At 34.9% G+C, this 22764-nt stretch overlaps 1 protein-coding gene across 1 annotated transcript in view; it reads right to left on the minus strand.

Moving 5' to 3' along the window:
* The window catches only part of SPATA17 (spermatogenesis associated 17), a 92474-nt gene that overhangs the window by 33996 nt on the left and 35714 nt on the right, over positions 1-22764 (minus strand). Inside the window, exons 6-7 of the mRNA XM_074820631.1 lie at positions 21791-21914; positions 2501-2704 (exon numbers count right to left, since the gene is read on the minus strand). Of these exons, the coding sequence (XP_074676732.1) occupies positions 2501-2704; positions 21791-21914 (328 nt within the window). The remainder of the gene's footprint in view (positions 1-2500; positions 2705-21790; positions 21915-22764) is intronic.

Below are 22764 nucleotides of genomic sequence, written 5' to 3' on the forward strand. Positions count from 1 at the left end.
TTCCAACCCTACAGGCAATACAAATTTTAGATACCTGAAAAAACAGTGGAGTAACAAGTGACTCACAGTGGGCCAGGTAGATATTAGAAAAAGAAGCTTCGTGCCAAAAAGCGTTACCACAGAGAACTAGGACACAACGATATCTAGTAATTAAATTCCTTATTGTCACACCAGACAACTTTCAGGATGATGTGTTCTGATGGGTTTTCATTTCCAGCTGTTTCATCAGCTCAAACCAGTGTCCTTTTCTTAGACATACAACCCTAAATTGTCAAAGTGTTGTGCAGGGATTTAGCCGTGTGACTCCCATTAACATCAATAAGAGTCGCGCAGCTAAATCCACGCGCTGTGCTTTGAAAATTTACCCCACAGTGTACATCCCAGGGTGCTGAAAGGATTAAAGTATTATATAGTAAATTCCCTCTTTGAGGTGCAGAAAATAAACAGAACTCTTCTGGTTTGTTCTAAAAGGCTATCTGTGCATGACTGCTGTGCATGCGTCTGAACTTAGAAAGGTCTGTAAAATATTCCAAATCCAAACAGAAGCTTGTAAGATACTTTGTATACAGTAAAGCGGTTTTGCAAGAGCAACTTAACAATGGAAATCCTCTGAGTTTCCCCTTTATTTAAAAGCACAATTTCTGTACCTTGTTCACTAGGCAAAATCTTCCCCTCTAACCTGAGAGACAGTGCATTCAGTCACATCCCACTGAAGGACTGTCATAGCCCCTTTGGTCCCAGAAGGTAAAGTTACAATGTCATATTTATCTCAACTCCAAACTCCTGATCACCCAGCCTGTTTGTTGGCTCACACTTTGTCTCGATTCTAACATGAGTTAATGAGTTCATTCACTGAGGAAGCTCAAGCAGTCAAGGTAGGGAGAACAAAAGTAGGGAAGGATGAAGGTGAACTGCCCTGAAGCTGATCGTTACTGTTACAAGCAGTGTGGATCTCTGCGTGGCTCACCTCTACTTCTCCAGAGGTATTCTGGCAGGCCTGCATCTTCTTCTCGTGCTCTTACCCAATTGCCTTTGCCTTCATGTCCCACCACTGATACAGACTCATCTTGCTATGGACAAGTCAGTCATGACGTAAAGGTGAGAAAAGCTTCTTCTGTGTGGGTTAGCCAGTACGCCCACTGCTGTCCCCACTGAAGAACATTGTGGATGCAATCAATAAGCCACAGGCAAATCGTGGCAGATAGCATGCATACACATTGTTTGAACCCAGCAGTAGTTCAAACTTAAGACTGTGTTCAGATCACCTCTACCAAGAGCTATAATATTATAGCAAAAATAACCTTTCAGTTCAGAGGACTAAAATACCAATAAAGATATATTATACATTGCTTATTGATCATTATTGTTGTTTCATTTCTGCAGCTAAATGATAGCTTCAGTGAAAGTTACTGAGAAGGACTCCTTTAGAAGCATTGTCCTTCTAAGCAAAATATGGATGAGAAAATTTAAATATAGGATGTAGTATTATAAAAAAAAAAAAAGAGTGTAAGAGATTCTGAAGACATTGTGGTCATTCAGTCAAACCAGCACAGAAAATATATGCGTGAGGTAAGTAGAAGGTTCAGTATATTGGGCAAACTGAAAAATTCTTCAGAATAGAGGGAAAGACAGAATACTTCTATCCCAAAAGTAACTGTATCAAGCATTGACTGGCAAAAGCTACATGTCATTGTATTGTCATCAAGTGAGGAACACAAAGGTCTCAAAAGTCTGTCCACTGTATATATTGGGTATATTCCTGGCAGGTTTTATAATAAGGTGGCAAAAGATGTTTTACCATCTTGTGGGATGTTCAGTCTGTTGCATTATCTCAGGAATCTCCATTACTTTATAGAAGATAAAAGAAAGCTATCTGCAACATATGTTGACATCAACAAATTAAAATTGAGACCATGACAGTTAAGAATGTGAGCCGGGCAACTTGGCTGTGATGCAGAATATAATGTAGAAATTTTTGCAATTAAAGCTGACACACAGCTAGTGGACAAAAAAGAGCAGGAACTATTCTATACTGAGAAGATATCTCTTGGTCTTCATATGGAAAACAATTGCAAAAAGAGGAAAAAGTTATCACAGCTGCTTAATTTGTCATGTTAACATTCATTTTGCCTATTTTTTTTTATTTAAAAATGGAAATTAAGACTTCTACCTCTAATGAATCGTAATATTGACATTCAATTATATCAGGTCTTCCCACTGAAATATCAGAAATTACATTTTTTTCCCCAAAGGACAAAAGTAAATTCTAAAGAATCATATTTCTGTGTTTTTACATAACATCTATGTTTCTTTTTCTTTAAGACAAATCTGTTTCAAAGACTTTATATCCTGAATGCAAGTACTAAATCTATATAAAAAAACCCCAACAAATCCACAAAAGGGATTTTTTTGACTCAATGTTCCAACTTGAGATATTCTATGATAATCTATGGTACAAGATATGAACAAAAGCTGCCTCAGAGACACTGAAAAACGTTACCTGAGGTTTCTGTCTGCCAGTAGGTGGTAGAGGCTGTGCTGTGGAGAAAGTTGGAGGCCTTTTACAAGTTGGCCAGTCATAGAGCTCGTAGTCAAAGGGACTCTTTGTTTGCTGCTGTCTGTGGCTCAATGGCTTTGACTTCCGTAGCAGCAGTTCCATTGGATCTGGGGATTTTCTGAATGGTGAATTGTAGATGCCTGCAATCTGAGCAGAAGATGGGGTTATCTTTGACTTCAACTAACTTAAAAGTCATTCGTGCATTTATTCTATAAATCAAACCAATTAAAAAAGCCTGTATAATAAACAGTTCTACACAAAGTTTCTGATGACTACTGACATGGGATAGATCTATAGTTTAAATGTATCTCTGAGTATTGCATTACAGTTACAAAAGGGTTTAAATAGGATAATGTAATGTATAATCTGGGAGTAAGTTTCATTTTATGGAAGAAAGAGCTTCCTGTATCTCAAACCCATGTTTTCTTTCATTCACATTCAATCTTCCACCTTCCACAGCAGTAGTTAAAGCCAATTTTCCCTTAAAAAAATAATTTAAAATGTACAAATCTGCATCTAGTTTTAAAGGCAAACTATTATAGATGGTTTGAAATTTAAAGTTTAATTTAAATTTCAATTTAAATTGCTGTACACAATAGGAACAAAAATATATTACCTATTATTTCCAAATACTTAAAGAGTAAAATATATGTTTATGCAAGGGAACATAACTCTTGTGCCTTTAAACTTTGTGCTAGCTGACTCACAATGTGGACTAAGTGGCAACTGCAGCACTTTTAAAAGTAAAACTGAGTGATTAGTTAATGTAAAATACAAGAAAATACAAAACTCAGTAATTGCTTTTTTTCCAACAAAATATTTGCATTAAATTCTTTTAACTATTCAAATGTATTTAGTTTTAATAGTATAAAACTTGTATAAAAGAGAAATTTAGAATAAAAATTTCTGAATTGTGAATTAAACTGAAAGATTTATTCTTCACTGAATTTGGTTATTTCATTTTTTCAGGATACGTCATTAATTGTATCACTAGTGTGATCTAATATAACAATTACTAATATAAAGCATACATTTCAAATTCTGAACTAGTAATCTACATCATTGACAATCTGTGAATATCTGGCAAGTCAAAATTATGTGACAGACTGTTCCTAAATAATTCCTATAAATGTAGGGATTTTATCAGTTGTATATAAACAATTATCAAATAGACATATGTGAGTTTACTGAATTAATTATGAACTGTTAAACATGAGAATTCCTCTACTATATTACACAAAGCCACTAAATCTCCATGAAATATGCTTAAATGCACCTGGCAAAAAATAATATAAAGATACTGAGTTTCTTTAAGGACAATTATATTTTCTACAACAGTATACTCAGTATTCTTAAGACTTTCAAAGTAGATTTGCTCAGTTAAAAATATTGTCCTTTGCTTTTCTCATAATTTTAATTGCTAAGAAGTATTCAATAAAAACAGTAGGAAAATAAATCAGTTTTGTGATGCAGGGAAAGGTAAGGAAAAGAGTAAATTTTTACAAGCTTGCATTTCTCCTTTGGAACACTACTGAGGACCCATGAGAAAACTAAGTAGAGCATCAGCCTCCTCATAAAGTATTAATCTCTTGGGGCTGAGAAGACTGAACACTCCCCAATTAGCTCTAATGCATTTTTCATTAACATACCCTACTGGGAAGTTCCTATTTCTTGTGTCAAAACAGTTAAGTAAGGCCCATATAAAAGTTACTGTTTAATGGACAAAAATATTCAGATATGGTAGCTTATTCAAAATATTGTTGGGCTATTAAAAATTTTATGGAACATATTCTCCAACTCTGTAAGTGATCTGTCCCTAATGACAATTTATTTTGGCCCTCTGCTATGCGTTCCCCTCTTAGTGTAAACCCTATAAACTATTCCACTACACTATCAGTCTAAATGTGTAATGGGAAAGAGGACATGAATAGAGATAAGTGGTATAAACATATGTATGCCAAACAACCACTGGTTGTTTCTTCAGCTCTTCAGGATGTCGGACTAAAATGGCAGGGATCCATGCTTCAGACAGCAGGCAAGCAGAATCACTGGAGTGAATGTGAAAGTGCAGGTCCATCTGTATGATCTGTAAAATCCAGCTGCATATTAAAAGTTTGGTTCTGCTAGTCTGACTCTTACTCACATAAACATCTCATCAAGTTACAGATTCTCCTAATGTTGTTATTATTTTTGTGGTATTCCATACACTGTCCTATTGCAATTTTCTTATCGGCCCATTACATTTTTTCTTGCGAACACTGGGTGACCTGTAAGTGCTGCATAAACACAAGTTCCATATGTTGTCTCAGGCTTTATTGCACTGTTCCACAATTATTGAATGCATTTACACTATATACTTGTTACACAAGTTCTCTCAAATATAAAATGTCACAGTCAAGGGCTTCCATACAACTTAGATTCCATGCTGGAGATACACAAACAATCTCTATGCCATGGTCATTATGGCTCTTCACTCATTAGTCTTACCATGGCCATCAGATCTGCCTACATTCTGATCAACGAATTTTTGTCTTCATTGTTGATGACAGTAAAATAGAAAAGTGATTGTCTGTAACTAGCTTTTTCTCACATTTCACTGAACTGTTTATTGTATTGTTACTTAATCTTTCCACCCATTCCTGTGTCATCTATATTCAGATGTTGTATCCTACCCAATGTGGAGACTGCGTTCTAGCCATGCCATGAATCCGCAGAGGTCCCCAGCTAGTGGGAGAGATACTGCTCTCTCGCAGCAAGTCTGTGAAACACATATTTTACAGAAAACTATGATGTCACTGAAAATGTAAACATTTTCCAGAAGAAAAACTTCTCCATGTGCATCACTGAGAATCAGGATGATCTGGAATAAACCACTACAGAATAATAATGACTCTCTGAAGTTGGCAGGCATGGATTTGTTCATCAGTAGCAAATCCTGATCATGGCTTTATCTGCCCCAAATTTACACCCTTTTTAAGCCTTTTCTTGAAAAAAGAAAATAAATAAATAAAAAAGCTGAAAAGCAAGTTGGGTAGGAATTTTTTTTTTTTTTTAATTAGATTATTTAAATCTACATAGCACAGGTTTGGATTTTGGTTTTTGTTTCCCCAAAGTGGAAAAATGCAACATCTTAAGTAATTTAAAGATTTTTCCTCTGATGAATTACAGGCAAGAATAACTTTAAAGTTTCTGTCTGGGCTCTAGAAATGGCATTGCTTCTGTTAGACATAGAGCAAGTATAAATGTCTCCATGAGTATAATGACTTTCTGAAACTGCATTTTGCAATCTATATTGAGATACTATGTATATTCTACTTGACATTTCTTTGTTTAAATGTTTGGCAGTAGAAAAAGCTATAGTTCATAAAGGGTTCAAACACCATGAAATGCTACTGAATATCTCAAGGTGCACAAATAGGATTGGCTTTTAGCACTTTTATTTAAATCAAAATTACCCATAATATGTGTGGGAATCCATTGGTTCAGTGTCTTTTGAATTATTGCTGAAAAGTGTCTTAACAAAAAGCCATCTTTTGTTTGGTATTTTTTACAGACTATTAGGTTAAACATACACAGATAATGTACTGACTATGAAAATGGATTTGGAGTTTTAGTGAGGCCAGTTGGACACTTTAAAAGTTGTTGACTCTTCTGCAGTTGAAGCTCTTTGTAAAATCTGGGTCAAAATTGATTATGAAGTGCATTTTTAAATAATATTTTTTCAAGAAATCCTTGTTAATTACTTTACATTTTAATTATATATGTTCAAGTATTCAACCAGACAGATAGCAGAGCAATCAGCAGAGTTAGTATCCAGACAGATAAAATTAATACTAATTTACTCTAAATTTCCCAAGGTATGTGCTAAGCTTTTAGGCCTAGATTTAAAATTGGCAAAGTTTGGTAGAAGAGACAAGGGGATGAGTTTGATTCTACTTTCCAGTTCAGACCAATCTCTGGCAAAATTGCTTCCATTCATTTTTAAATATCTCTGCAAATCAAGAGTCTTATTTTTGTAATTTCTTGCACATGTGCTATGCACTGATGAATGCCCTATTCACTCTACCCTCTGCAGGGAGCTGGCAGTCTGCAGAAATCTAAGAATCTAGAGGATCAAAGCCTTTGGTACTTAATAAATTTGCATATCTTCTTGAGACCAGTACAATGCGTTAAAAGCGTTACTTCATCTTTTCCCTATTTTATACAATATTCTCTCAACTACAAAACCACTATTTAATACTGCTTTTTCAGTGGTAGAAGAGTATCTGTCTTGAGATATTACCTCACACTTTGATTCCAATATTATCCCCACCTTTAGTTTGTAAGAAAATATGTAACCCTCCAAAATATTATGATAGGTTACAAAAAGTACCTCGTCTGCAGGGAGAATGACACATTTTTCTGTACCCATGTTCTTCACAACTAAGGGGCTCTGTCAAAGCCAGCTTTTTGGGACTTCATTTCACAGAATCACAGAATCATCTAGGTTGGAAAAGACCTTGAAGATCATCTAGTTCAACCATTAACCTGACATTGACAGTTCCCAAATACACCATATCCCTAAGCGCTAGGGATTTCCAGGAACAATTTTCTAAAGTGACAAACACTATGGGGAAATCTGTGCTAACTGTTAAAAAAACTACAACTGAGTTATTTGCAGTACTGTCATGCTAACTTCCACCTCAATAACACCAAAGAAATCTCAGGAGAGGACTCTGCTAATAGCTTCTTACTGACCTCCTTGCATCAGGCCCTTCTGGTGAATGGTGGCCCAGTGGTGAATATGGCAAATGAGGTGTGAAAGTACAGATATTTTTCTTAAGACTATGGTTTTGACTCGTCAGGGAAAATAAAAAAAAAAAAAAAAAAAAAGAGAGAGAAATGAGTTATACAATGGATATATTTTTCCCCTAGAATTCTCTGCCTCAGACCTTCCATCATGGAAACCCAAGCATGACCTGGAATATTAATTGTGTCAGGTCAAGCATACTGGCAAATGTACCATTTGTTACCCAGTCATCCCTAGCATTACATTAATATTTTGAATCATTTTGCATTTCTAACACTCTATCATTTAGTTTCCTCCCAATCATTTTCTTATCTTTATAATTAATGGTGGCATATAAAAAAAGAAAAAAAATCATAAGAAAACAAATATTAATTTAATGAACTTTAGCAAAGAATATATTTGTTGGGGTTTTTTTAATTCTGTATTGCTTCCACCTCTAATCCTATATTTAGTCTATGCTGCAGAATATGCATTTTGTCTTTTCTTGTTTAACATTTCTACACAGTGAGAAAGACTTAACTGTTTTTTCCCAGAATACAACAAAGAAATTATTAAGGAGCTTGCCCTGAAAGCTAAACTATGAAGGAAGGAAGAAAGGAAAGAAAAAGGTGCAAGTAGAAATGGAAAGAAAAGGCTGTGCTGATTATGCTGGATAGTTCCTCAGAAAAGATTGGTGATTCCAAGTGGCATAATAAAACGTGAACACTTTTAGATGCTGCAATTTTTATTTATGAATGAATTATCTTATTCTTATTTCTTGACTGAGCTTTTAAAGTCTACATATAAAATTCCAAACAAAATATGCCCTAATATATAAAGTGTAGCTACTGCACTGCAAATAATTACTCACACGCAAAATTAAAAATCGATGAATTTGAGCTGAAGATAAAATGTAAGCATGAAGTCAATAGAAAGTGTATCTTTATATATTTAGAATATTTTTTACTGTAATTTAACTAAACAATAACAAAGGTATGCTCTTTTTTAATTACTTTTCCATATCAACTCTGAAAGTCTGAAATAATCAACATATATCATGAATATAATTGTTTCATTTAATGTCATTTAATCTTGAAAAAAATAGCTTTGAGGGAGGAAGGTTTTGCAAGTGATTGTCACAATAAGAACCTAAATAAAGTCCTACTTTCTCTTTCTGGTCTTTTAATGAGGAGCTAAACAAGAAGGAAAAGACTTCAACAAAATAGGGACCTGAAAATCCTTTTTTGCTCCATTGTAATTTGTAAGAAACTAAGCAAGCTGATAGGAGAGGTAAGATATCTTTAAAAGCCATAAAAGTAAAAGCATGAAGGAGAGCTGTGAATGAAATATTTGCTAGAGATGGGATTGCTGAATCAACACTGACCAGTGCACTTCATCATAATTATCAGGACATACTACTGCCAGGGGATTTATAAAAATCCCACTCAGCAAATAATTGCCCTGCTGTTAGGAGATAGTCGGAGTGTTAACACACTGTCACAGTCCAGCGTTTAGTAAGATATTCAACATTCAATTACTCTTGCTGAGAACTAAAAGGAAACATGATCATTTCTCAGCTACTGCAGTTATGCTTCCACATGAATTCCAGTGAACAATCTTGTTAATCCCCGGATATAGTTTCTCTAGGAGGTAAAAGAAATACCTTAAAACATTAATGATTCACAAGGAAAAAACATGTTTATATGATGCTGCAACCATGTCTGTAAAAGAAAAGGTATTTAAAACTTTCAAATAACTACCTTACAATAGGCTGTCAAAATATTCCATATTAGTGAAAATAAAAGGATAATATTTTTACTATGAAATTTATTGGGGAAGAAGCCATCTATAAAAATTCTGTAAATGCTGTTCTAGCAACAAGTATAATAAAACTGTGTCCATTAACTCAAATTTGAAACATCAAAATATTTAAACCATATTAGAATGTATTCTACTAGGAATCATCTGTGATTTTTTAACTACTAAGAACACATTTTTATATTAAAAATTAAGAAATATAGTGTAAACTTTATTTGGATATTGGAAAAATAATGTAGTGTGGTTCAACATTCCAATGGGAGATAAAATTTCCTTACCATGGATACAATAGGAAAAATGTCACCCAGTTTTATAAACATAAGTTCAGTTCTCATTGAGCTAATGCTACTCCTTAGACCTGATCCTGTAATCTTTATAATATACTCTTGGGAATTTCATCTAAATAAGAATTGGAGGACCTAGCCTGTTATTGTACCTAAGGTATTTTAGCTTTGTTTGAGACACTGCTTTTACGCAGAGACTGAAGAATTCATAAATGAGTGATGAGTAGCATATATTCTTTCAAGTGGGATTAATTACCTGTCTTCTGCTTAATATATATTCTGTTTAGACATAATAATAGAAGCATTAATTATTGTTATTCTGCCTTCAGATTATAAAGTCCTTTTCATCTGTGAAATGTTTGCTTGATATCAAAATAATAGTGCAATCACATTTTAAATGCGCTTTTATAAGTAAACCAGGCTTCAATTTTATGGACTATACAATGAGGTGTTAAGGAAACATTCAAGTCCGGTATCCTGGCCACAGACCATAAAATCAACCTCTAAACCTGCACAGGCACTAAGTTCAATTGCAGGAAACAAAACTGTAATTGAGTCTCCAAACAGGTACCAACCGCTTGGGTATTTAGGCAACAAGACAAAAGAGAAACAAACTCTTAGTATAATGCATGGATCATTTTGGCAAAATATCCAAAACACAGCAGTCCAGGAAATGCAGAGACATCCCAAAAATGTATCCACCTTTCATTGATTCTCTCTCTGACTGAGGCTTACTCTGTCAAATCTAATTCTTACACAAGCTCTTGATGACTTGACTAGATCAGGGATAATAACTTGAATGAGCAAGTGATGGCATGGGAAACAATACTTCTTATGATGAAGACACTAACCAGAGACATAGCATTCAAAGTTCTCTTACGGAATTCTCATTTGACTTCTAACTGATTCCAAAACAAGCAGAAAAATATCTTTTAACTTGCTTAATGACTTTATTTTAAAAATTGCGTTGGGAAATTCCATTACTGTTACCATTTTTTCTTTAAGAAGTTCTGGGGTGAGGATGGGATCATATACAAATTCTAGGAATCTCTGTAAACCAATCTGCTTCTATGACCACCCTGTATAAATGGGAATTAAAGAGCTTAGCCTGAAGAATAATCTCTGAAGGTGATTTTGTTCTTCCATGTCTCAGTAACTGCATGTGAACACACAGGCAGTATTTCCTTACTTCACAGGGTTATTTTGAAGCCAAAATTATTTATGCTTGTGAGAAGTTTTCAGAGCCTTAAAACACTTATTTAAACGTGTGATATTATTTACAACTTTGAAATTAAAATTCCATATACTGCCATTGTCATAATGGAAAAGATTAGCTTTGTAAAAAAAACCTCAACTCAAAATTCACTCCTTTTCTCACTGGATTGAGAAAAATCCTTGGATCCATTTAGTATCTTTACCTACAACAATGTATCAGAAGACAGAAGCAGCTCTTCTTAACAGATAGAGATGGAAATCATATGGAAATTTCCCTTGTTAACGAAATAACTGCTAAATAGAGAATTCATTCACTTCTCCAAAAACACCTATGTGCAACTAAACAATGTAACATTTTATCACTTTTCATTGTTTCTTGCATCTGTTGTGTTGTGCTCACATGTGAATCTTCCCTCACAGACATATATTCTGACAGATTTATTAAACAATTTGCTGTAGTAAACCTATAGGATTAGACAATGACCAAAAACTGGAAAAGTGGCAGTGTGTTTAACAAAGCAGTCCCCAATGAGATCAATAAACAATGAGGTGAAGGTTTAATGAACGGTCATAGTACTGTATACAGGAAAGAATAAAGAAGAAGGAATAGAATCATGTCAGTCAGATTCATAAAGGTAGTCAGAAATAACTAGAAAAGAGTGACGTAACAAGAAAAAATGAAAAGATGAAGATTTTATTAAAAGATTGTTGAAACAGAAAAACTGGAAGTAAATAAAACAATAAATGGGGGAAGATATACAGTTTTCATCCTGGCCATTGCAGGACAGATACAATTCCTAAATTAACAGCATATATTAGATACTAAACAAAAGCATTGAATAGTGAATAAACTGTGCGAGTTAATGAAAGGACTTGACCATTATACTATTCACTTGCCTAAGAGCTGAAAAACAAAAGAATTGGTGTGTACATCACTCATCTTGAAGTCTCATTAAAGCAAGGATACCATCAGTGGCACTTCTTAATCAACAGGAAGGTTTGCTGTTGAGAAATGTACGGTATTTTATCTTCATGACTTCTCCCATGCCATTCTTAACCTTCCTCTTCTTATGCACTTATCTCTTATTTAGCATGTACTTCTTCTGATATAATAGTTTCAAAAATTACCTGAGCAAGGCCATACATCACATCAAACTTGTGTAAACACCAGATGGACTACTACACATCAACCAAATTTATGCCAGTAACAATTTCAGGAATGTCAGTGGAGTTCCACTCTGTGCAAGTGTGTGTGAATGTGGCTCTGTGTGTGAGCTATTTAGTTGATATTTGCAATACATTGTAATTTCCTTGCAATATAGATTCTTTCTTAAGTGTGTGTCCCACATCATACACAAAGACAGCATTCAATATATAACTCACTGTTATCAGTTTTCTGACCCTGCAGTAATCCAACCCTTTTGCCACCCCAATTGACAGTAATACACAAAATGTGGTCATGTTTTTCTAAGATCTCAGCATGTACACTTTTGATAGATCACACAGCTTGTCCTTTAAACTCTGCCATTAATCCTACCCACAGGAGTTGAGCAAGAAGTTTGTTGTCTAGAAAAAATCCACACAGATAGATGTTATGCAATTCAGATGCTGAAAAAGACAGTTTAAGCACAGGGACCTTCTAGCTAGTGGATTTTTAAATGACTGATGCTAGATGCAGAGATGCTAAATGTTGTAATACATGGTAGATACAGATGCCACTAAGCTATAATAACATATGCTTAGTATGAGTGACATGGCTAGTAACAAGCTATTTAGAAGAAGCTCTGAGAAATATTGCCATGTCTACATGGATATGCCTTTAAAAAATGAGCATGCATAGGAACAAACACAAAACAGCACTCAAACTTTACATCCTATTGTGTGTTAAGCTCTTTCTAATGACAGATGATTTTTCAGTGTAAACTCTTTCTCATTTCTTTGCACAGTTATCCAGTTATCAAACAAAATGAAATTATTTTATAATAAGCCTTTAGGAAAAAGAGTTTGCAGTACTGTCACAGAACATGCTTAGAATTATTATTTTTTTTTCTATTTTTAAGTTCATTCACTCACTATCTTTAAAAAATAGGATGAGAATTTCTTGCTTTCTGGGAAGTGTGGCAAAGGGAGAAATTATTGATTTCTGTTGGAAGCACTTTCACTTACCATTTCTGCTAGAATGAGACTTATGAGAAGTGAATGGGAAGGAAGTACTGTTCACTGACACTGGGGAGAAATACATCTGAAATGGTGCATAGCCATCTATTTCTTATAGGAGGCAGGTTATGGTGTCAGCAGATAGCACTCCTCCATCCTTTTCCCATTGCTCCCTAACCTACAGCTACCCTTTTCTGGACATGAAGATCACCACACTTGCCATCTTAGTTTTGGCTTTGATTGTACTTGCCCTCTCTAGGAAGACAGCCACCCCTTCTCAGAGAAAAAGAAAGGCTGATTGAAAAGGATATGAGCAAAACTGGAAAATCTACAGAAGTTATAAACTTTATCACTAAATGGTTTTGCCAGAGTGTACACCAAATGGATTCTGGAGGTATATGTTAGTTTCCAGCACCTGCCTTCTTTTTATCTCCCCATGATATTGTGTTGAGTAGCAGAATTACAGTCCTGAGTGTTCCCAGGATGGGTAATCCCAAAGGGCAAGAGCTGGACTCAAATTCTAAGAGAACTAAAGGTTTTTGAGTGTGTGGGAAAATCACTTAAAGGTCATTTTTGGAATTCAGACCTAGTGGAACAAACTTTCTAGTCATAAACATTTTTCTTTGCTCATGCACAATGTCTTCCAGAATCACAAACAGCTCAGTTACTGGCTGCTTTCAGTTACCTTACTTTGTCCTTCCTTTTGACAGAGACATTAAGCAACATTAACTGAGATTCCTTCCAAGTGAACTGAGATTGTGTGTATAGTGCCCCATGAGGCACAAGAGTTGAATGATTTTCCTATAGCGAATACCTGTGAATAGACTGATATATCTGGCTTCCAATGTGGAAGTGAATACATGAAGAAGGCTTGCTGATCAAACACACCTATCACAAGTACTGTAAGAAGGATTTAATGTAAATTGAGAATCCTTTGGAAATGGTATTTTATAAAAACAGAACACTGTAGCATGAAGTGCTTTATATACTTATGCTATTTAAATGTAGCTGCAAGCCTGCCTGGGAGCTAGGAAAGCTCACTCTCTCCTCTTTAATTTAAATAGGATTTTTTATGATACAAGCTTTGGAAAGTACTCAGAAATATCTGACTTCTTGGCAGAGAAGTGATGAGTGGATATTAAACACCCACGGATAGGTGGGGATGTTCAGTGATTGGGGTACCTACATTAAAAAAAAATTAACCATTTTAGTTCATCTTCGGGAAGTATTAGCACTTATAATGAATGATAATTTCATCCCCTGAATGTTTTAGAGACAGGATAATAAAATTACAACAGTAAAGAGGGAGGAAATAAAATGTAAAAGGTAAGAGCTAATTCATTCTTCATGCTAGCTCAGTCCTTGGCCTTTCCTGAACAGACACTGCCAATGGTAACAAATTATGTATAATCATTTTGTGATGTGGACTGTTCACTCGGGACCAAGCTCAAATGACCAAACTTGCAGCCTTGTCTCTTAAACTGTAGATCTGAAGATCAAAGGCCAGAGCTTTATCCACTGAGTCCTCACCTTTATAAGAATAAAACTGCCAGGTGTCCAGAGACAGAGCGGGTGTCAAACAGTGTCATTTTAGACCAATTGTTTTTCAAGTTCTTACAGGACAGCACATTAGGTTAGAAGCATATTAATCAGTTGTGTCTTCTGAATATTCATTAGCCTGCTCCAGGAAGGATTTTGTGGCTTTTTTTTTCCTCCTCACTTAGAACATTTACACCTGATGTAAGTGAAGTAACTTCAATAGAATTAACTCCTTATTTCCAATAGTGTAAAAAGGGGACACACAGAGCCAGTGTAATATTTATGAATTGCCATCTCTGTTGACAGGAAAAATGTAGTAAAAATACATCTTAGCATTGAATAGAATTTGAGTTTTAAATATTTTACTCTATGAACTGACAAACATAAAATAATGACTGATAACAACTGATAAAAATGACCATTTTGAGTTCTACAATAACTACAGAAAATCAAAATGAAACTGGTCTGAAAAATAACAGCTGAAAAGTAACCTTGGGGCATGTTTTTGCTACCTTTATACACAAAAGCCCTAATCCAGAGTCCACAGAAGTTTGCTAAATGACTCCCATTACCCTAAAGTGGAACTGCTTATGGAGTATGGGTGTTACACAGAGAGAGTAAGAATGGAAAAACTCACTTCTCGTTGCTGAAATTAGAACTTTTCACCGTTAACTCACTTGGTGCTAACATCTCCTTATTCCTCACAGAACATTATTCTTAAGGTGTTTTTTTTAAAAATTGTTTTTTATAGTACTAAACTATTAAAGAGCTACTGTCTGACGTTTATGTCTCCCTGAAAACGCTTATCTCAGTCAAGACTAGTTCCATTAAAAATACTTCCTCAGTTTATAACACCAGCTATTCTATCCCTACAAGTAATCCCTTCCAATGTATTAGTTCAGTGGGAATAAATATGGACAAATACCAGCCACATGTCTAAACATATTAGCCTTGACTGAACAGATAGTGACACACTCGGGCCAGCACTGAAAACTGAAGGAACTATTGCAATCCAAAAAGATAACTAATGTCTTGTTACTGGCAGTTACTAAAAGAAATGTCATAGATTTTTGTAACTTTTACAACAAAAAGGGCCTATTATTACACATGGGCTTTGTTCTTCTCTTGCAGCTCTAATTTACATACGAGCTTATGAGCAGCATCTGTTAACAAACTGCCAAAGGATATCAGGAGAAATTGTTACCCTGCTAAAGAGAGCTGAAAAGTGAGAATTTACTGCTGCTTGGAGTGGAAGAGGCAATCCACAGAACCTCACCAAATTGTGGAGAAAGAATAAGGCACTTTGCAGTTGCATATTCTCCTGTGACAGAATACCAGAGATAGTATATGCTGTGAAATGAGCATGCTGTAAAACAATACTGAAAGGAAAATGAGAGAACTTGGTCTTCCAAGGAAGCACAATTTGAGAGCTAGTATTGTGGGCCTAGATCTCTTATCACACTCTCTCTATTTAAGTTATTCCTTCTCTGAGTATTAAGAGAGGCAGGAATTGGAGGAATACAGAGGCAAAAAGTGAACACCTTAATAATCCAAAAATGGAAAGCTCTACAACAAAAAACTACAAGTCCTTCACTACCAATTGCTGGAAACTGGGAGAGTATTCTTGGCATGTTATTATATTGTCCCATTGCCCCATTTTATTCCTCTTCGCTAGGCACATGCTGTTGGCCACTGTTAAAGATGGGATGCTGGGACAGAGGAGCCTTCAGTCTGACTCAGTCACATCTTCTATCTGATCAGAGCCCAACAGAAACAAGATTCTGTACAAAAATCAAGAGCATGCATACACATACAATTGCATGATTAATTTATCTCAAGGTCTCAATAGTTAAAGCATTCAGATAGAACAGAAGATCCCACAGAACGGAGGACCGGTATTAGCTCATCTAATCTCAGCATGATTTATCACAGAGCAGGAAGTCCAGGTTTGGAAATGAGGATGGGACTGAGTCCACCAATCAGAGCAACAATAAACTTAAGTGATGCATGCATAACATCATGTTCTCAATAATGCCAAAATACACTTTGTAATTGTGTGACAAAGCTCTCAAGCTTTTGTAGACATTGTATCACAAAGAACTTTGGCTTTCTGGACTACTTGTACATTCATTTTCTCTGAAAAAATGTAAATGTGGTTTATCTGTTTAGAAACAGAAGTAAGTTGGAAAAAATAATTTAAATTCTCCTTTACCTCACCCAGTACTTTTTGCTATATAGAGAGTAAAGGGAAAAGATCTGTTGTTCTGCTGATTCTCCAATTCTTTTCTCAGTGACAGAAGAATCTGTAATAGCAAAATGCTTTTTCAGCTGTGGCGCTCTGAAGACTGTTTCCATAGGAATCTTTTCCTGATCTCAATGACTTTACAAGACACTCACTACTCTGCTCCTTCCACCACTTCTCCCGCTCTGGCTCCTTTCAGTTACCCCTGACTTCTGTTCCCCACCACACTGTGGACTTGAAGGTCCTCTGCCTGGTTAGCAACAGTAGTGCTAGCAGCAGCTGGTGCATTTGCTCCCACTCACAGACTCACCTCAGCATTGCTGGTTGCTCTGTCAGCAGATACCTAAACAATACAGGTCTGCATCCTATCTTGATACTGGATCTTTGGATTTAGTCTATACCTAATTCTAATCATCATTGTAAGACAAAGACCAACTGCAAAACTTCTTGGAAGGTTGGAAATACCTAACGACAGGAATCACGTAAGCACGTTCCAACAAATGTGGGCTCTTCATACCTACTTCTACAAAGTGCTGTCAATGCATTCAGTGATTCTGTCTTTCATTAACTTTAAAGGCTGCTTGTCAGCACTTTGCAAAGGATGCCCCTTACTACAAATGTCAGCCTTGCAAATATGACAAAGAGCAGATGTAAGAATCTATTCAATTACAGTGAATTTTGTTAATACAGAAAGGGGAACTACAGGGATATAAAAGGATAATCTACACAGGTAAACATGTTTAGAATAGAAAATCACGTTTAATAAGTAGTTTATTTATTAATGACAACTAAAAAAAAGGATCATTATCACTGTAGCAGAAATAGCATATAGATTATGGACTAATAAGAAAAACTTACTATAAGTTTCATGTCTCAATAAGAAATTACAATACAGTTCATGATAAAACAGATAAAAACAATGAAAAAATACATCTGCACTGTTATTTCTATTGTTACCAGTAAGAAATGACAGGAAATATTTTTAACAAAGGCAATAGTTTGTCAGATATGTACTGCAATTTTTATCATGTTCATCATGAAGTCAGAATTTATCAGACTGTTAAGGTAAAAACAGATAAGGAAAACATTGTTTTATATATATACATAATTTTAAAATCTGAAATATAGAGAATCTTATTTTTAAAATGGAATTTAGTTTGGAAGAGCCACAGTTGCCACCTCACAGATTTATTTCTTGCTGTATTTTACACTAGGAATATCTTGCAACAAGCAACCAGTAGGTGGAGACAACATAACTTATCACATGATAAGAAGGACATGGACTTGACTGTTGGGGTTTTTTTCATAATTATGGGAACCATGTAGGAGAAATTTCCTTCAAACAAACAAAGCTCATGTGTCTAAGATGTTACTTCACTAGTTATTGATACTACTGTCATATACATCAAGTTGATTCAAAACAGTATTTCATAACCACAAGTTTTAGAGCTCATGATTTATTTCTCCAGACATTATTTGGCAACTAACTTAATTTAAATCAAATAAAAATTTACTTTCTTTTTTCAAGCCCACTCTTACATGTACAAATAGTGTTATATTTGCGCTGCATGGATATTACTGGTACTACAGAAGAAAATATGTAGTGGGTTTTTAGTAAAGTAAAAAACTGTTTTGAAGTTGGCAGGATGCATAACATTGTACTTTCACAGAAAGAATTATTAATATTAAGAATTATTATTAAATTATAATAAATGATAATTTAATTATAAATTATTAATAATAGCAAATTAACATTACTACTGTTAGTAATTATTGATTACGCAATTATCCTAACTTGTTTAACTTTCTTTTCTTTAAACATCTTTGCCTAAATATTAACATTCTTTTATTTAAATGAACTGCTTAGTTCTTACATGGATTAAAATATTTGTAAAAATGCAATGTATTTCTACAAATAGCAATGGGATAGTCATATTTGGGTAAGTTTCTATGGCACAATACACTCAGTCAACTGTTCGTAAAAAATTAGTAAAATTGTAAAGTATAGTATAATATGATATATTTTTTATTATCCAATGATCTCCCTGAATGTCAGTTTCATAGCAATGGTACTCGATACACACCCCCCCCCCCCCAAAAGGTGGGGAATGCAGACAAAATAACTTAAATGTAGGTATGCCTATATAGTATTTTGTAGGCAGATCAAACTCCTTGTTCCAGAGTTTAAAGCATGCACGCACTTATTCTGCCCATATTTTGAGCTGACCAGGAACTGTGTAACTGCATTAATACTTGAGCTAGTACAATGTGGCTCTCAACAGGGCTAATTAGTTTGGGTTCAGCCCCATGTTATAGCTCCAGATTGGCTTGGAAAGTAATCAAAGCAAGCTCACATCTGTCTCTATAAGACTATGTATAGCCCTGGTACCAGCAAGAACAAATAATCCATACTAATTTAGAGTTTGATATCCATTTCTTCTTCTTTTTTTTTTCTTTATAAAGGTAACAGTTTATGGAAGAAATAAATGCTTGAATAGCAAGTTAATTCATGAAAAAACATGTTAACTTCATCATAGGTCATGCTATTATATACATACTGGACACCCCTGTACATTCATGACACTAGCATTCTTAAGTTTTACTTTTTGAAATGTGAAACAATGCTAGCTACTAGGAATGGGCACAACCTTATATATATATATATATATATAATCTGTGGAATAAGAAGAGCAAATACTGCAGTTAATAAAGGATTCATAGACTTTAAGGCCAGAAAGGATCACGGTATCATCTGCTATCTTGTGCAATGCTACAACGTTTGATCATCTCTCTGTTTAACCCATAACACACTTCTGAGATGGGTTTCTGCGCTTCAGCTTCTATGGAGTGGAGAATGGAACTTCAAATGCCTTTCTTTACTAAAATTGAGGAGCAACAATGCCTTAATTCCATTCTGTCAATAAGTAAACACCCTTTTCTCACCCTTTTTGCCTGTAGTAAAACAAAAAGATTCAAACTTATAGGATATGCTTGAAACAAGTATTGCAAATAAAGATTTTGCAATGTTGTCCATATAATCTGCCTGAACATCTGCAGCCTTGATGCATGAGATGGCATGAGGAGATTGTAGCAAACTTCAGCAGATCATCTCTACAGCTTACTGGGCTTTAGTTAATACATGACTCCACAATAAATCCAGCTCATCAACCTCCTATTTTCATTTGCTATGCTCCCTGTTTACAAATGATACTTTTTCCTTAACTCACTTAAAAGGTTGACTTTTGCTGCCTTTTTCTACTGAGACATGCATGGGCCTTCTTGGTAATCCAATTAACTATTCTTTGAAGATAGCATGACACAGCTGCAGTCACATCAGTAGAGCAGGCGTACAGAGAGTAAAATGTCAGACACAGAGCATCAAACCAGTACAATCTGCACTGAAATATTTTGCCCTGTAACTTAGCAAGATATCAAATTCTATAACTGTGCAATTGTGGAATACAGACTTTGATTGCAAGTAGTTTACTTCATATATACCTTTGCTGATTTTCAGGTTATCTGTAGGTGTTGCATTGATTTACACTCATTCATGTTTCAAAATATTATATGCAAAGGAAGATGGTATTGGAGAACAGTTCTGTGATAAAGGAAAAATTTTGTGGGCTCTGAGTCTCTGTATTCACAAATCATCTCAGCAAGCAAAACCAAGCATATTTTTGTTCTGCAAAACACTGCTAGCTAAATTTTAATTCTGTAAAATTAGAAACCCAAATTCATCAGAACGTAATAGTTACTGCTGCCCTCTACCAGCAGTCCTCCATGGGGACAGATGAAATAAGGCACTACTTGCCATTCCTTAAAGATGTGCTACAGCTTGCTAAGCCAATATCGTCAGAAGTGAACTAAAATTACTAAAATCTTTTTAGACCACAGGTCACTCAATGTCTCTAATCAGATATTTTCTGTACTTCAGGTAAACATATTAATGTTTATGCATTTTTTTACATAAATTGTTCTGTTCAAAACAAGAATTCCCAATTTTCTACAGTTTAAAACAACATAAAAACACTCTGGAGATATTTCTTAATATTCTAGATCTACACCTGGACAAATCAATTATTGTGAGCTAATTGCAGTTATTAACTAGTTCCCCTGTCTAAAAGTCACTCAGAAAACTTTTAATGCTATTTTTTACTAATATTTTACTATGATACTTTTTTTGCAAATAACATTACTTAAATTCGATTTACAAATTGAGTCTTCATAACCGCTATCCAGTTAATTAAACTATATTTCTGTTTGATAGATCACAATGGATTCCTAAACAGAGGGAAAGATTAAATATTCCGTCACTAAGTGTCATGGTATTTTTCCTGTGTTCTTTAGGATTAACAGTTCTTACACACAGATTGTAATTAACAACCTATGAAAAGCAAGGACTTAGTTCATGCTAGCATACTCTGACTGCACATTAATTCCTTATTCATATGAAGAACAACCAGTCACCAAACATTTATAGGCACAAAATCTTTTTTTTTACAAAAGTTCACAAAAGGGGACTAAAAAAAGACAAACCTGCAAGCTTACACAAACTATATCAATTTTGTACAAGATATATCTACTGCCATATTTACCTGTCTGTAAAGCACCTTACATAAGAAAGTTTGAAAAAATATACCACTTTTATCAATACAAATCAAATTAATCAGTAAACATCTAAAATTTATGAGACATTTCTGTGTGAAAACAATCATGCTAAATAAGCTGATTCAGGCAGTTCTAGGAAAAGCTTTAGCTGAAAACCTGCATTTACAATCTATCCTAAAAACAAGCAGAACACAGCACCAATCCAAACATTAGCTCAATTAAAAAAGGAGGAAAAAAATGAAATCCCTTCTCAGCTTAATAACTTGTTAGTTCTTGACAAGTGCAACAACACAACAATAGGCCAGTCAAAATGAGTTTTTAAAGCGAGGTTATGCCCTTCATGTTGTGTTATCACAGTGGCAGATCAAACTGCTGACTTGGACTCTTTCTGCCAGCAGTGCTGATGCTGCCTCTATGAAGCTGCTGTCACGTAATAGTCATGGTACCTGCTCTTGCCTATAGAAAAGCACTAAATTGAACTCGAAGTAGTGTCTTTGTGATATCTTTTCAACAAGTCATGTCCCATTCAGCCTGCTAGTTTATCTCTGTCAGGCTGGGGGCCCAAGTGGTTTGCATGAGCTGTCAGGGACAGGTATACCAACCTGCTCAGTGCTAAGGAGGTAATGCATCTTTCGGGCTTGGTATTTCTCTTCCTTTTCTTTCTTTTCTAGGTATTTTCTTTTCTCTTCATTTTCCTTCATTTCTTTGTAGTCTTGGAGTTCACTCCTGTAATAAAATAAGTCTGCTAATTATATTACAACAATAAAAGACATGCTAATGTTTTATTTTACTTTAACTCTTTTATCGCTTCACAGTGTTCTGCTATTATGTACTAACAGTATACTGACACCACTGGAATGCAAAACTACAGTTCATTCAGTTCCACAGCAGCGGGATCCTACACGGATATAACTGTGAAGAAATGGAATTAAAATGATAAAAACTATGAACAGTATATTAGTTCATATTGCTTACTCTTTTGAAGAATATGTCAAAATACATATTTTTATAGATTGATAAAATAGCATTCATAGATGTCCTTTTTCATCTTTAAGAGTCATTTTAGTTTTAATTTCTCTAAGCAGAAGTTATTAGAATTTAGTGATTTTTCTTCAAATGGTTTCAAAATGAAAGTTGTTCGCTTATGTTTCACCTAGTGCCTTGTAACACCTCCTTCTGATCTGCAAACAGGGGAGACATTATGAAATGAGAGAGGATAGTAGACACAGGATAAGAGCTGACATTCACTCCTAGATCCTTGAGCCTTTTGTAAGGTTGAGAATGTAGGCATAGAGAAGAACCAGATGTAAAACTTTTATGCGTGCGATGTCCTTAAGAGGAGTTTCCATAGCATTAGGCTTCTCGCACAGGCCACTTTCTACTCTGGTCAGATAGCAATGGTACAGGCCACCACATGAAACAAGAACATGCATGACAGAAGTTTGCAAACACATACTGTCATCTAAATGGGTGGGTCTGTGTATTCAATAGGTTGTAGAAAATTCCTTCATTGTAAAAGAAATAAGGAACTGTACCTAATACCAGCTCTCGAAAATGGAGAAAACTCATGATTTTA

Source organism: Strix aluco, chromosome 3, assembly GCF_031877795.1.
Source record: "Strix aluco isolate bStrAlu1 chromosome 3, bStrAlu1.hap1, whole genome shotgun sequence".
Lineage (NCBI taxonomy): Eukaryota > Metazoa > Chordata > Aves > Strigiformes > Strigidae > Strix > Strix aluco.